Here is a 13,744-nt window from a genome sequence, read left to right on the forward strand (position 1 = left end):
TAGGTGAATAAAAAAGTCTTCCTGATTCTGAAGCTGGTTTTCTATTCAATACACCATGTTACCTTCCCCAGAAGGATAATCATCTAAATTGGGACTTTAAGAAACTTTTTAAACTGGGTAACCCAAACTCTGTTTTAAATTCTGTTTTAAAAATAACATTTCCTCGCAATTATATGTAAAAACAATTTTTAACATTTTTAAAAAGTCTTGAATTCCGAATTTTATCCTTCCTTTCCTCCCCTCCCACCTCCGAGCTGGTCCGCAATCTGGTCCTCCCCAACCTCTGGCTAGGGTCCCAGACCTCGACGTGTTAGGTCAGGGAAGAGTTAAAAGGGAAAGCGGTGGGCTGCTGTGGGAAAGGAGGGAAGGTGACCCCGGCATTCATATGCATGGCACTAAATGAAAATTGCTAGCTTTGGCCTCCGCCGCTACTGGCTGCCCAGCCTCCCGGCGCCCTGCTCCCGGCTCCAAGCACAAAGGACAGACATACTCACAATCCAATTTGTTACACTTCCACCTTCCAGGGAGAGAGAGAGGTGAAATTAAAAAAAAAAAAATCCCATTATCTTTATCTGTTCTTCCCATCAGGAGCAGTGGTAAATGCAAACTGGGGAGACAGCTGCTGTGAACTCTTTATATTTCACTCCGAAGATAGTGTATCTTTTTATTGCATACAAGAATTACTTATTTAAAAAAATATATCCTTTCAGTACGACTTCTGCGGCAAGACAGAGAGAAGGAACTTCCCGAGGCTATTGATAAAGCATTTGCATTGAATTTGAGGAGTCTCTGGAGGTCACTGCCACAAAAACAGCAGAGAAAAAAAAATAGGCTGAAAAATATTTTTTTAAGGTGTAATTATGCTGATGTGGCTGAGGTGGGGGGGAGGATGCAGCAGGGCCCGCATCACTACTGTTTGCCCCATTTGCCTTAGTGGTTTGGTCCACCCTTTCTCTAAGAACTGCGGGCTCCTCCATTAATCTAGAAAGAAGGCTTCAAGTGCATCTTTCTATGAGGAGAGATGATCACTGGAGCAGAGATCCAGAATTCAAAAGGATTCACAAGCTGGAGAGTCCAAACCTTTCATTTTACAGATGAGGGAATCGAGGCACTGAGGTTAAATGGCTTGGTGATGTTCGCATAGCTAATAAGTGTCTGTGGAAGGATTTGAATCCAGGTCCTCTTACTCCACAGCTAATGATCTTTCCATAGTAACTCAATGCCCTGGTTTTTGGCTGGTGACACAAACGAGGTGTAGAAATGAGAAACGCTGACTACCAGCATTCAGGAGCCAAACATGGAGGTTTGAAGTGGGCCTTCTGGCGGCCTCTACACACAAACGTAATAAAGAAGCTGCCAGGACCTGTGCTCTCCAAACTTTTAAAATCACCCATCAGTCAGCAAAATAACTTTGAGCCCATCATCATATGTATATGTTTTACTTATTTATAAATTACATACACAAATAATAATTGTGCCCTTTGTAAAATGCACAAAAATAGGAATTTAAAAGGATGAAATAAAGGTGAAACCATAGTCATGGTTCAGTTATTTCAGGCATGTCTTTCTCTTCAGGACTCTATTTGGGATTTTCTTTTCTGGAGTGGTTTGCCATTTCCTTCTCCAGTTCATTTTACAGATGAGGAAACTGAGGCAAACAAGATTAAATGACTTGTCAAGGGTCACATAGCTAGGAAGTGTCTGAGGCTAGATTTGAACTCAGAAGGTGAGTCTTGACCCCCAAGATCTAACTGTCCTTAAAGGTGATGTCATATTTGATCCTAAAATCAACAGATCTATTGAGTTGGGCAGGGTGGGGTGGAGTGGGGTGTGTGTGTGACGGGTCAGACCTGTGCTTTTTAAAAAATGACTTCTACTTGAGTGAATTCACCAGTTTAAAGAAAAAAGGCTTGAGGAAATGGAACCAGTTATAATGTTATTACAATTATCCAGGTTAGAGGCAGTGTGGTCCAGAATTAGGACAGTAGCTGCATGCTGATGTACATAATATCGAAATGAAAAAGTAGATGAGAGATGAGGTGGATGAGAAACATTCAGATTTGGCAATACGTGGGGTGAGAGAGATTGGGGAGAGGAGGCTAACAATGAGGTTGGGAATCAGGGAACCAGAGGGCTGACGGCAACTCCACAGTAATAGGGAGGTTTGGAAGAGGGTTAGATTTGGGGACAAAAGGGATGAAATGATATTTGCAATACAGGTCACAATCTGCCTTTGCCTGATAGTCTTGTGATCTACTCTTCCCTACCCAAACCGAAAAAACAGAAAATAAATCTCAAGATCATTGTCCTCAAGTGCAGAACCTGCCTTTAAAAGCATCTGAGGGACAGGAGTTAAGGGAGCATTGTTCCAATGTTACTCAAGCAGTTTTTGGGTGGCTGAGAGTCCTGAGGGGCAGAAATGCAAATCAGAAGGGAAAAGTTTGAGAGATTGCACAATAGAGGAAGGGGCAAGAGGTAAGGGGTGTTGGGTATAATGGGATATGCAGCTGTGTCAGAGACAAGCCCTGTCTTGGGCTCTCAAAGCAAGTGGGACGTTTCTTCCTACTTTGTTCCTTTTTCATCTCCTTATTAGCAGAAAATTCACCTGTGTGAGCCATTTACATTCTGAGCCTCAGTTTCCTTCTCTGAATAATGAGGTTAATAATACTTACATCACCTGTTTCAAATAGTGATTGCGAAAAACCCATAAGGGGCAATACAAATGGGAGCTATTAATATGGCAATTTTTCATGGTTGGCAGGGAGAGGACCAGTTTTTTTTTTTTTTTTTTTTTGAGCCTGAGCTTCAACAGAGAGATGGGAAATTACTCTCAGCAAGACACACTCATGATTAAGGAGTTGGCCAATCAATTAAGGAATCTTTTTATCAGAGGGGATATAAGAAATGTAGCCAGTGTATCTCCTGCCAAGTGGTCAGCCAGTTTTCGCTTGATGTCCTTCAGGAACGGGAGGCTCATTTCCTCTAGAGGCGACCCATTCCACTTTTGGACAACCTTAATTACGGTTAGCATGCCTTCCTAGGAAGGTATTTTTGAGTATTCCAAAAGTTTAGGGCAGTTTTAAGCTATTAAAACCTAAAGGCTTAAAAACTGAAAGAACTAAGACTTTTGGAGCATTCTGTATGTGTCAGCAGTGGAGGAGGGTGAGATTTCAGGAGGCCTATCTGGATTTTAATTACACTTCCAACAATCTTTTCTCCTACCTCCCTCAGTCCTCCTTCTTGGTACACATATTATTGGGCTCTGATATTTCCAAGTTTATTCATTCACCATTTATTAAGTACCTACTATATATGACTAATCGATAAACATTTATTAAGCACCTACTATGTGCCAGACTTACTGATGGGTTTTGGTCCAGTAACATATATGATTGTGTCACTGTACTTTTCCCTTTGGACCAATAAAGTACAGCTTCTTATGGGGACATCTGGGTCATATGATTAAATCTCAACATTGCCAAGCAAGCCTAGGAGGGAGGACATGGCTTTCTCCCCAAAGGAGAGGCCCCACCCGAATAAATCAACAGGACCCCAAGAGCAGTGTATCCACCAATGATTCTTATGGCTTTCAAGCCTGCCTGGCCCACTCTGGGTTGGTATCAGGAGGCAGCTTCTCACCCTAAGGATGCTGCTTTATCCTTTCTGAATAGTTTAAGAGAGAATACCTTACAACTATCTATTAACAATCTATTTGGTTAGGTTGTACCCAGAGGCTTTTCAATCGGGAAGGACTTTCCAAAGCTAAACAAATAAATAAATGAAACAGCCCTCTCCCTGAGTCTGTCTCTCTGCTGTCTCTGTCTCTGTCTCTGTCTGTCTCTCTCTCTCTCTCTCTCTCTCTCTCTCTCTCTCTCTCTCTCTCTCTCTATCTTTCTGTGCGTGTGTGTGTGTGTCTCTCTCTCCCACCCTCCCTCCTCATCCCCTGGGTATTTCTGGGTGGGGTTGGGTGAAAGCCCAGTTTACAAAAAGAATCTCAGCTGGGCTGTGGAGAAACAATTCCTGCTAATGACAAAATGATCTCTCTTGAGAGGACCAAGTACATTTTTGTTCTCTTGTGACAAGCTTGGACCAAATGTCCAGGAAACATTCCCCCCTGTGCTATTCCCAGATAGGTTTGTATGTTAAGCATACACTGATGTGACTCCATAGCTCTTGCATCCTTACAAGTCTAAGGTTGGGCAGCTATTGAATTATCTGAGAGATCCACCACTTTCTTAGCTACCCTTTGTCATATAATCAGAGAATTCAGAGCTGGGAGAGATCTTTAAAGGAGCCTAATCCAATTTTCTTATTTTATACATGAAGTTAGTATCAGAGCTGGGAGTTCAATCTAGGTGACAGGATCCTATCACAGATTTAAAGTTAAAAGGGACCATAAGGCGCACCAGAGAAATTAAGTGGCTTATATATGAAGCTTTTGGATGAAATGGAAAGAGCTGTAGAGGAGGAAGAGCTGAGTTTGAATCCTGCCTCTGATTCAACATATTGTGTGACCTTGAGCAGATCATTTATCTTCTGGGCCTCAGTTTCCTAATTTGTAAAGTGAAGGAAGTTGACAAATGGTCTTTGAAGTCTCATTCTAGATTAGAAAGCTATGACTTAATGGTTTGTCCAATATCAGAGATAATCAGTAAGAAAAGTGGGATTATGCAGTCCTCTGAGTACAAAGTGTTGTTTCCATTGTTCTTCACTATTAGGGCCTTTTCTAGGAAGAAAAGGAAAGTATTTCAACAAAAAACTCAGGGATTTCCCTATACAAAAATTCTCTTTCACACCACCCCCCAAAGTTATCGTCTTCTTAAAAAGCCCTTTTCCTTAACATTCTGATCTGATATAGATGTTTAATGGAAGATGGGGAATTAGGAGATCTGGGTTCTGGGCCTACCTCTGCCCCAATCTTTGCACAGTAGACATGATTGACCTTGACCTAAGGATGTTATTTCTCAAAATGCTTGGGAGAAAGAGTTTCACTTATTAGGAGAAATTATCTGGAATGTTTCCTACAATGCTTGGGTTATATGTGATCCCTTACCATGATGGTATATGGAAGAAGGAGGTTTAAAAAACAGAGCTAAGTAGAACCAGGATTGGCAGCATTATTTATATTCCTTGTGATTTATGTTGTTTTGTTTGCTAATTAAATGCTTTTACTAATGAATTTATGTGTTGTTGTTATCATTTAACAGTTGAGTAATCCTTTCTGAGAGGACCAGGGTTTAGAATTGCATCAATGACTACTAACACAGCTATACCAAACCTTGATGTGGCAACAAATGCTCCTGGTTTGAATCTAGGCAAGTCACTTTTCTGTCTGGGTTTGGGTTTCTTCATTTGCAAAATAAGAAAAGTTGCTTTCTGAGAGAAAAGTGAGGAACAAAGAACGAAACATACATTTTTGGACATGGTCAGTGTGGGAAGCTGGCTGGGGCATCGGAGAGAGCTCCCAGGTATGGTGTCATGAAAACAGTTTGAATCTGGCTTCGGACACTACTCATGTGACCCTGGGCAAGTCATTTAACCATTTGCCTTAATTTCCTCATCTGTAAAACGAGCTGGAGAATGAATAACCTGAGTATCTTTGCCAAGAAAACCCTAAATGGGGTCAAGAAGAGCCAAACACCAGTAAATAACAGCAAAAACATGGAAAATTGTTCTACTTGCCTATGCCTATTTGTTACAAGAACTAAGCTTTTCTTCTTCCTATCAAGGGGAAATGGGAAGGAGAGAAAAATCAATGCTTGTTAATTGAAATAAAATGAACCTAAGTTATGGAGACTTCCCTTTCTTAAATTATATTATCCTTTGATCTAGGGACACTACCATCTATCTCTTTCAGATGAGAAAATCAGGGCTCAAATAGAAGCTTTTCCACTTTTCACAGAAAATTCTTGATTTTTGTATGGTTGCTAGTCATGTACTTGATTCTGCTTCCTATGGCCTTCCTAAGAAACAAGTGTGAGGGAGAAGGAAGACTGGGGCTAAGCTCAGTCGGCACAATTCAAATGGGCAGCTCTGGCTGGATCTGACCATGGCTTTCTCATCGATGTCTTCATTTTGGGTGCATACACTATGTTGATCCTAGAGCAGCAGGAGCTTGGGCCAGTATAGACACCTGTGAACATATCAACTCACCCCAATGAGAGCATGATGGGAGGGAACTGACATTACACTGAATTTGACACTAACACTGTCATCAATCCTTCCATCCCATCTTTTACTCTCCACTGTTCTCTAAGGCACTTGCTCTGTTGCCTTTAAAATTTAGGCATAATAATAGTACCTACCCATGAAGTTGTTATGAGGATCAAATGAGATAACATATTTAAAACACTTTGAAAAATTAAAGTGTATATAAATACTAATTATTGTTATTATAAAACATACCAGATATGATCCAAGATAAGTCATTTTACTTCTCAGAGATTCCAAGCAGGTCTCTAAGATTACAGAGAAAGTCTATTTACATGGGTTGAGAGAGTTTCTTTACCTGGGAGTTCCATGTATCAAGGAAATCATAAGTCAGGTTCAAAAAAGAGTGAATCACAGGGAAGGGAGATCTATAGTATCTATGTGCCAGGAACATGCTAAGTAAGCTCCTTACAAATATAAAATTGGGTTTTTTGACTAGACTTGGGTTTTCTCAAAGAAAAAACTATGGAGACAATGTGGATTGAAACATATTTTCACCTTGTTTGTTTGTTTGTTTTTCTTTTTCATGTCGTTTTTCCCTTTTGGTCTGATTTTTCTCATACAACATGACAAATATGGAAATAGGTTTAAAAGGCCTGCATATATTTACCTATGGCAGATTGCATGCTGTCTTGGCGGGGGGGAGGTAAGAGAAGGAGTGAGAAAAATTTGGAACTCAAAGTCTTAAAAAAATAAATGTTGAAAATTATCTTTATATATATTTGGAAAAATAAAAATATTATTGAGAGGGAAAAAAAGAATAGGTTATTGGCAAGGTGGCCCAAACTCCTTCCTTGAATTTTTGGGGCAGGATGATAAAGTGAAAAGAACAATGGGATTGAAAGCCTGATTTCTTCATTATTACATGAGAGAGTAAGGAAGAAGAGAAGGGAATAAGAATTTATTAAGCATCTACTATGTGTTAGGCATTGTCCTAAGGCTTTTTACAAATATTATTGCACTTAATATTTAGAAAATTCTGGGAGATAGGTCTGTTATTATCCTTGTTTTCTGATTGAGGAGACTTGGCCAGATTTAAATTCAAGTCTTCCTGACTCCAGGTTCAATGCTGCCTTGTAAGTAACACTTCATATAATCTCAAAGGTTCCCTTTACTGAAAAACTTACCATGAATATATGATCTTAGAAAACAATAGCAGTAACATATTTCATTTGTACAGAGTTCTGCAGCTCCCCTAAAACACTTTTGTATTTATTACCTGGTTTGCTGTCCTATAACTCCTCCACAAAGTAGGCAGAGCAAAGTAGTGTTTATTCCCATGTGGCAGATGAAGAAACCGGCCCTCAGCAAGGTGACATGATTTACTCAAGACTGCTCAACTACTTAACACCGAAGGCAAGATTTGAAACCAGGTCTTCTGACTCCCAGAGCCTAATTATTCATTTGAACTGGATAGTTTAGTTGAAGCATACTTGAAGGTCAGAGGGATGTCCTTTGGGGATCTGTCTTACTATTTGTTTCTTTGATTTCTTTGCCAACAGCAATCTCTTTCCCCCCCATGTCTCCCACCTAAGACAGACATGAAGGCTGATGTTCACCTTCACCAGGAATCTGACTAGTATTTCCCTCGGGAACACTCCATCACGCTGCACAAAACACTCTGGAGCACCAGATTTTTACAATATTTGCACATAAAGTATCCATGCTTATGTAGGCTATGCAATCTATTCATAGACACAGTTCAAGTCAAATCTCAGCATCTCTCCCCTGAATGTTGCCATCTCTCATTTTTTCTCTTGTCCATTCTCATTGACCCAGATCCTTCAGGTATTCAGCGGTGTTGGTAGAGATAAAACTAAGGGGAGGTAAAAGAGGGGGAGTGTGGACAGGAACAATGGTGAGGACCACAGATTGGCCCAGATCCATCCTTTGGAAAACATCAATCTAATAATAACTGGCATTTATAGAAGGTTTTAAAGTTTATATAGCACTTTCCATAAATTATTTCACTGGAGCCTCTTAACAACTCCATGAAGTAGTTACTACAGCACATACCCCATTTTACAGAGGAGGAAACTGACTTTTCCAGAGGGTAAGTGATTTGCTCATGGTCCCACAGTGCCAGAGAAAGAATTTGAGCTCAATTTTCATAATTTTAACTCTAGCACATTATCTATTCTGTCATGTTACCTAGGCTCCTATAGCTCTCTTCCTGCTTTCCATCACTCTTTGTCTCTTTTAATTCTACTGATGAGGATGCTCAATAAATGATGAAAGATAATTAAAATGATGGAGATAATTAAAACTTGTATCAAGCAAGGCTGTCACACAACATCTGCTGTTTTCCTCTTGTCCACCACCACTCACCAGCTCTGATACTTCTGGGAAAAGCAGGTTATCACATGAGAATACTCCTCTTGGTTCACAACTCCTTATGGCAGAGATTCTGAACCTGTGATCCCCAGACTGGGTCCATAGATAGATTACAGAGAGTTTGGGAAGTTTATTTCCCCTTAAAATAAGGATTTGAGTAATTTATTTTAACATAATTAGTTTCCTTTGCATCCTATATGTATTATTTTATGTATTTAAAACCATTATTCTGAGAATAATTCTATAGGCTTCATGACACAAAGAAGGTTAATAATCCCTGATCTGAAGCAGGAACTAATTGATTTCTAGTATTTCTAGTCTTGCTTCCATCACTATCCAATAAAATGAGAGGATTAGATCGGAGATTTCTAAAGATCCTTCAGTTCTAAGCTTCTATAATGTGGATATCAGCATTTCATCTCCCACCATGCACTGAAATCATACAAGATTGTTGTTGGAAATGGCTATATGATCCAAATTCCTAACCAAGCTAGGACTCCTATCTACAGCCTCCCTGAGAAGTGATCATATACCTCTGATTTAAATACTTCTGTCAAGGACAACAGAAAGAAGGCATTTTTATAATATTTTCTCTCCTGGAGCCTGCCCTGAGCAGACCCATTGCTCACTCACCCAGATCCATGTCAGCAGCTTTAGGCCTGTGGGAACAGGGTACATTCTTAAAGATGGCATCAAGGATCTTCTCTTTGACCTGGGTAATGGTGTCACAGTTGAGGATCTTCACTGGAATTTCAGGGCTGTTGACATTGTCTGGATTTACACAGCTCAAGACCTGGGGTGAAAAGAAGTATAAAGAAAATATGGAATAGAGTTTCTCAGAGAGGAAAGAAACCATGGTACCTACCCATGTCTCCTTCTGTGGGTTCTCCTTTTTCGCACAAGAATCTTTCTTTCTTATTCTTTCCTCAGAGGGTTTGGAGACATAGAGAAGTAGAAAGTGAGGGACAAACTTCACCTTGGTTTTTTTTTTTTTTTTTTTTGGCCCTTCTTCTTATCCCTATTGAGCCCACCACTCATCTCTCCTTGGTATGATAAGAATATATGACTTCTCAGGAAAGTTTTTTCTTTCCTTTTATTCTTTTTTTTCTCCTTTATCTCCTCCTTTCCACCTTTATTCCTCTTCCCCTTTTTTTCTCTTTCCTCCCTCCCTCTTACTCCTCCCTCCCTCTCTCCTTACTTCCTTCCTTCTTTCCTTCCTTCCTCCCTCCCTCCCTTCCTTCCTTCCTTATTCCCTTCTTCCCTTCCTCCTTCCTTCCCTCATACTCTTTTCTTTCCTCTCTTCTCTCATTCTTCTTTCCTCCCTCCTTCCCTCCTTTCTTTCTTTCCTTCCTTCTTTCCTCCCTCCTTCCCTCTTTCTTTCCTTCCTTCCTTCCCTTTCTTTTATTCCTTCCTTCTCTTTCTCCCTCCACGATTCTCTTTATTTCTGCTTCCATTTCTCTGAATCCATCTTTTACATTTTATCGGTCTTCCTTTCTTTCAGAAAATTCAATTACTGAGCAGGCCGCCCATTTTCCTGCCAGGACAACCCTCATTAAAATCCTTATTTTTCCATTTAAGATAAAATCCAAATTTGTGGAATGTGGAGAGGGAGCACCAGATGCCAACATATAATATATACTCAAACCCATACTTGAGAATGCATACATTCATTCACCACCCCTAACTAAGCCACTTTTTGATTTGGTAACGACAGCCACAACAACAACACATAAGTAGGACCTCACACAAATTAGGAAATTTTACTCTTTGTTCAAATGATTCCTCAAGCTTTAGCTTTTGTTAGAGCTGTTTGACTTTTTTTTTTGTTTGTTTGATCAGCATGTGAACAATCTATAAAGTACTTAGCATGCTCTTTAAAAATAAAAGATGCCCTTTAAAAATGCAGGATCAGGCTATCTGAGCTCTATTCCTGGATCTGTCTGTGACTAGTTTTGTGTATAGATACAGGTCATTATCTGACTCAACTACTCTCTTTAGAATCAATCTATGAGTACATGAAAAAAGACCACTAATGGCCAAAGCTTCAGGTTGTTTTCTGCTTAGTTGCCAGGGTGCTCCTGTCCTGCTTCTAGCTTTTACCCTCTTAATGCTTGGAAATTCAGAAATAATTTTAGTGTTGGCAACCTATTTGTGGCACAGAAGACTGAGGTTGAGCTCCTTAGAGCCAATGCTTCTCTAAAAACGGGCTGGACCGCGGTGAATGCCAGAGAAGGCCCAGGAGGCTGCTTCTCATTTGGCATTGGCTACCTGAGATTTCTTCCCCTCTCCTTAGCTTCTCTGAACTTTCACTCGCTCCAATATCTATTTCCCAAGTGCCACATCTGGGTTTTAGAGCCAGACAATAGCAACGGTGCTGCATGTGGTGGCAATTAAGATCTCAATCCCTTGATGTCTGCTTTCATTAGTAACCAGACTGTTGCACTGAGCTCATGTGGTAACATGCTTATTATATTAAGAAAGGGGAAAACACGCATACACACACACACACACACACACAGAGAGAGAGAGAGAGAGAGAGAGAGAGAGAGAGAGAGAGAGAGAGAAACACTTAAAAATTATAAACCTAAATTCTTTTCCCAAAAATGATGAGGAAAAGAACTCAGGATCTTGTATTCCTTTTACAAGACTTAATGGCTAGATCATGGGCTCCTTGAGCCCTAAGAAGATGCCTCCTCTGTGGTACCTACGCCCTTCCCAAATTTCCAGGTTCCTTTCTCAAACTTGAAGCCCTGAGGTACAAGACTGGCTTTGGAAGAAGAGGATCTGGGCTCTGTCTCTGACTACATGGATGCCCTCAGCATTGGTTTTCTCCTTTGCAAAGTTGGGAAGCTGGATTAGTTAGGCCCTACTAAGCGCTCTTCCAGCTCTGACTCTATGATGATGGTTACTGAAATTTGATTCTGTATTGCCTTGCTTATCTTCTGGGCACACTGGCTGTCAGTCACAAGTCTGGATTAGAGAATGTAGTTTTTGTAGACTTCAGCAGGATTATGCTGAAGATTTCAACTGAAGGGAGAGGATGGAAACCTAGAAACAGGAGCCCAGCCTCTCTTCTGTCCTATATAAAACCATATGGATGGTAGGCAGAAAGTCTACTATCCCAAAGGGATATTTAGCAACTCATCTACTCACAGTCAGTGCTCTTGACTTCATCAAGGCTGATAGTCCTGCTACAGTGGCCAGCAGACAGGTGTCTCTCTCTAAAAACAGTCCATCAGGGGCTAGATGATATTCCTAATTTATAAAATTCTTGAAATTATGGGACTTGCACTTACCAGAGATTCATTCACTCAACCAGCAAATATTTAAGGTGTGTGATCTATAAGTAATGATCTTGATAGAAGAATATGACTTGCATTCTCCTAATGTAGTCCTGCATCATGCCTTAGGCAAATCTATCTTCAAACCAATTCAGGGTGCCTGACCAAGTACCAGTGGCTTCTAGATTCTGTCTTCCTTAGACTAAAATCTTCATTCTGGTTGCTTTTTCTCAATCCATTCTAATACCATCTAAGGGCATTTTTCTCTCTCTTCAGTGGAGATGGAGGTGTACCCCAGAGTTAATATTCTTTCACCAATTTAAATTGCCCTCCCATATCTTTCTAGTTAAATTAATTCCATCCTTCTTCATAGTTAGTTGAGAGAAGGCTGAATTTGAAGTCAGAGAGTCCAGTGGCTGTTGTCACTGTCACTTATCTTAGATGAGGCTCTGGGTTCTCAATTTCCCCATCTGTAGAAATTTGAACTAGATGACTTCTAGGTCCCTTCCAGACCGAAATATCTGCTCCTATGACCCTTTCTTCATTGTGCTTCCCTGACATACTTTCAAGGACTTTTTATGTGACAGAGTGTGACATTAGACTTGATATTCTAACGATGGTCTTTTTCCAGAAATAAAATGTATCACCATTTAGGAACAAAACATTAATATAACTCATTTCAATGGGGAAAAGGGAAAGAGGGAAGAGAGAGAGGGGGGGAGGGAGGAGGGGGGAGAACAGAAGAGAACAGACAGGAGACACACTTGAACAGTAGTTCTATCTCATTAAGAAATCTATTCAGGTTTCTATTTTTGGAAGATTTCCCCCACCCCTTTTTAAATAGGAGCTTCTAAAGTCTCTTCTTTAGTAGACAGTGACTGCGAGGAAGCAGTGGCCTTATTCACATGCTGCTGCTTTGAATCCTCATCAGCCAAGCCAATCCCTGTAAATCTGTTAAGATGCCTATCGGGATTCATGGGGCTCTCTGAAGATGGGGGTGGGAAAAGCTGATTAGCATCAAATCATTCCCATCGAGAAGAGAGGGGCTTTGTTTGGGTCTAGCTGTTAGTGTCTCCCCAGCCCACCTTGGGAACTGTGAACTTTCACTTTGGGGATTGGTTGGCAGGATCTCCTGAGAATCAGAGAATTGGAATGAACCTTAAAGTGGGGGTAAGAGGGTTTCTGTTAGACTGAACCTCTGATTTCTGCTTTTCTATCCTTCCCTTTCTTTTTTATTTAACAGTATCCCTGTCTCTCTCTTTTTGTTTCTCTGCCTCTGCCTCTGCCTCTGTCTTTGTCTCTATTTCTGTCTGTTGTCTGTCTCTTCCTCTGTCTCTGCCTCTATTTCTTCCTTCTTTTTCTTCCTATACACAAAAATGGTGATGACCTGGTCTGTGAATAGATAGAAGCAGAAGATAAACTATAGTCAGCCTCTTTCTGAAGAAGGTCCTAGGTGTAAATGACTGGAACTTGATCCAAAAAGGGAAAAGAGAGAGAGAGAGACAGAGAGAGACACACAGAAAGAGGGAGAGAGAGGGAAAGAGAAACAGAGACAGAGACAGAGACAGAGGAGAGGGAAGTGAGAGGGAGGAGGGGGAGAGGGAGAGAGAGAGAGACAGAGAGGGAGAAAAAGAGAGAAATAGATAGATAGACTGACATTTAGGGAAACAGAGGCAGAGACAGACAGAGATAGATTCAAGTACATACAGAGACAGAGACAGAGAGAGCATTTCATGTCTATAGCCTTAGTCACTTCTGTGTCTGACACATGGAATCAGGGACTTATGAACAGAAATGTAAGACTGCCCATCACAAGACCACAGTTCTTGTCTCAGACTTCCCTTTCATGACCCTCGCTCCAGCTCTCACACCATCCACTCCCACTTCTCTTATGGGCTGCATGTTTAGGTAAAAAGACC

At 40.7% G+C, this 13,744-nt stretch overlaps 1 protein-coding gene across 2 annotated transcripts in view; it reads right to left on the reverse strand.

The window, feature by feature from the left end:
* The window catches only part of PLXNA4 (plexin A4), a 636,841-nt gene that overhangs the window by 46,929 nt on the left and 576,168 nt on the right, over nucleotides 1-13,744 (reverse strand). For both annotated transcript variants that reach the window (XM_003771610.3, XM_031939072.1), the window contains exon 25: nucleotides 9,178-9,337. In XM_003771610.3, the coding sequence (XP_003771658.1) occupies nucleotides 9,178-9,337 (160 nt within the window). The remainder of the gene's footprint in view (nucleotides 1-9,177; nucleotides 9,338-13,744) is intronic.

Source organism: Sarcophilus harrisii, chromosome 5, assembly GCF_902635505.1.
Source record: "Sarcophilus harrisii chromosome 5, mSarHar1.11, whole genome shotgun sequence".
Lineage (NCBI taxonomy): Eukaryota > Metazoa > Chordata > Mammalia > Dasyuromorphia > Dasyuridae > Sarcophilus > Sarcophilus harrisii.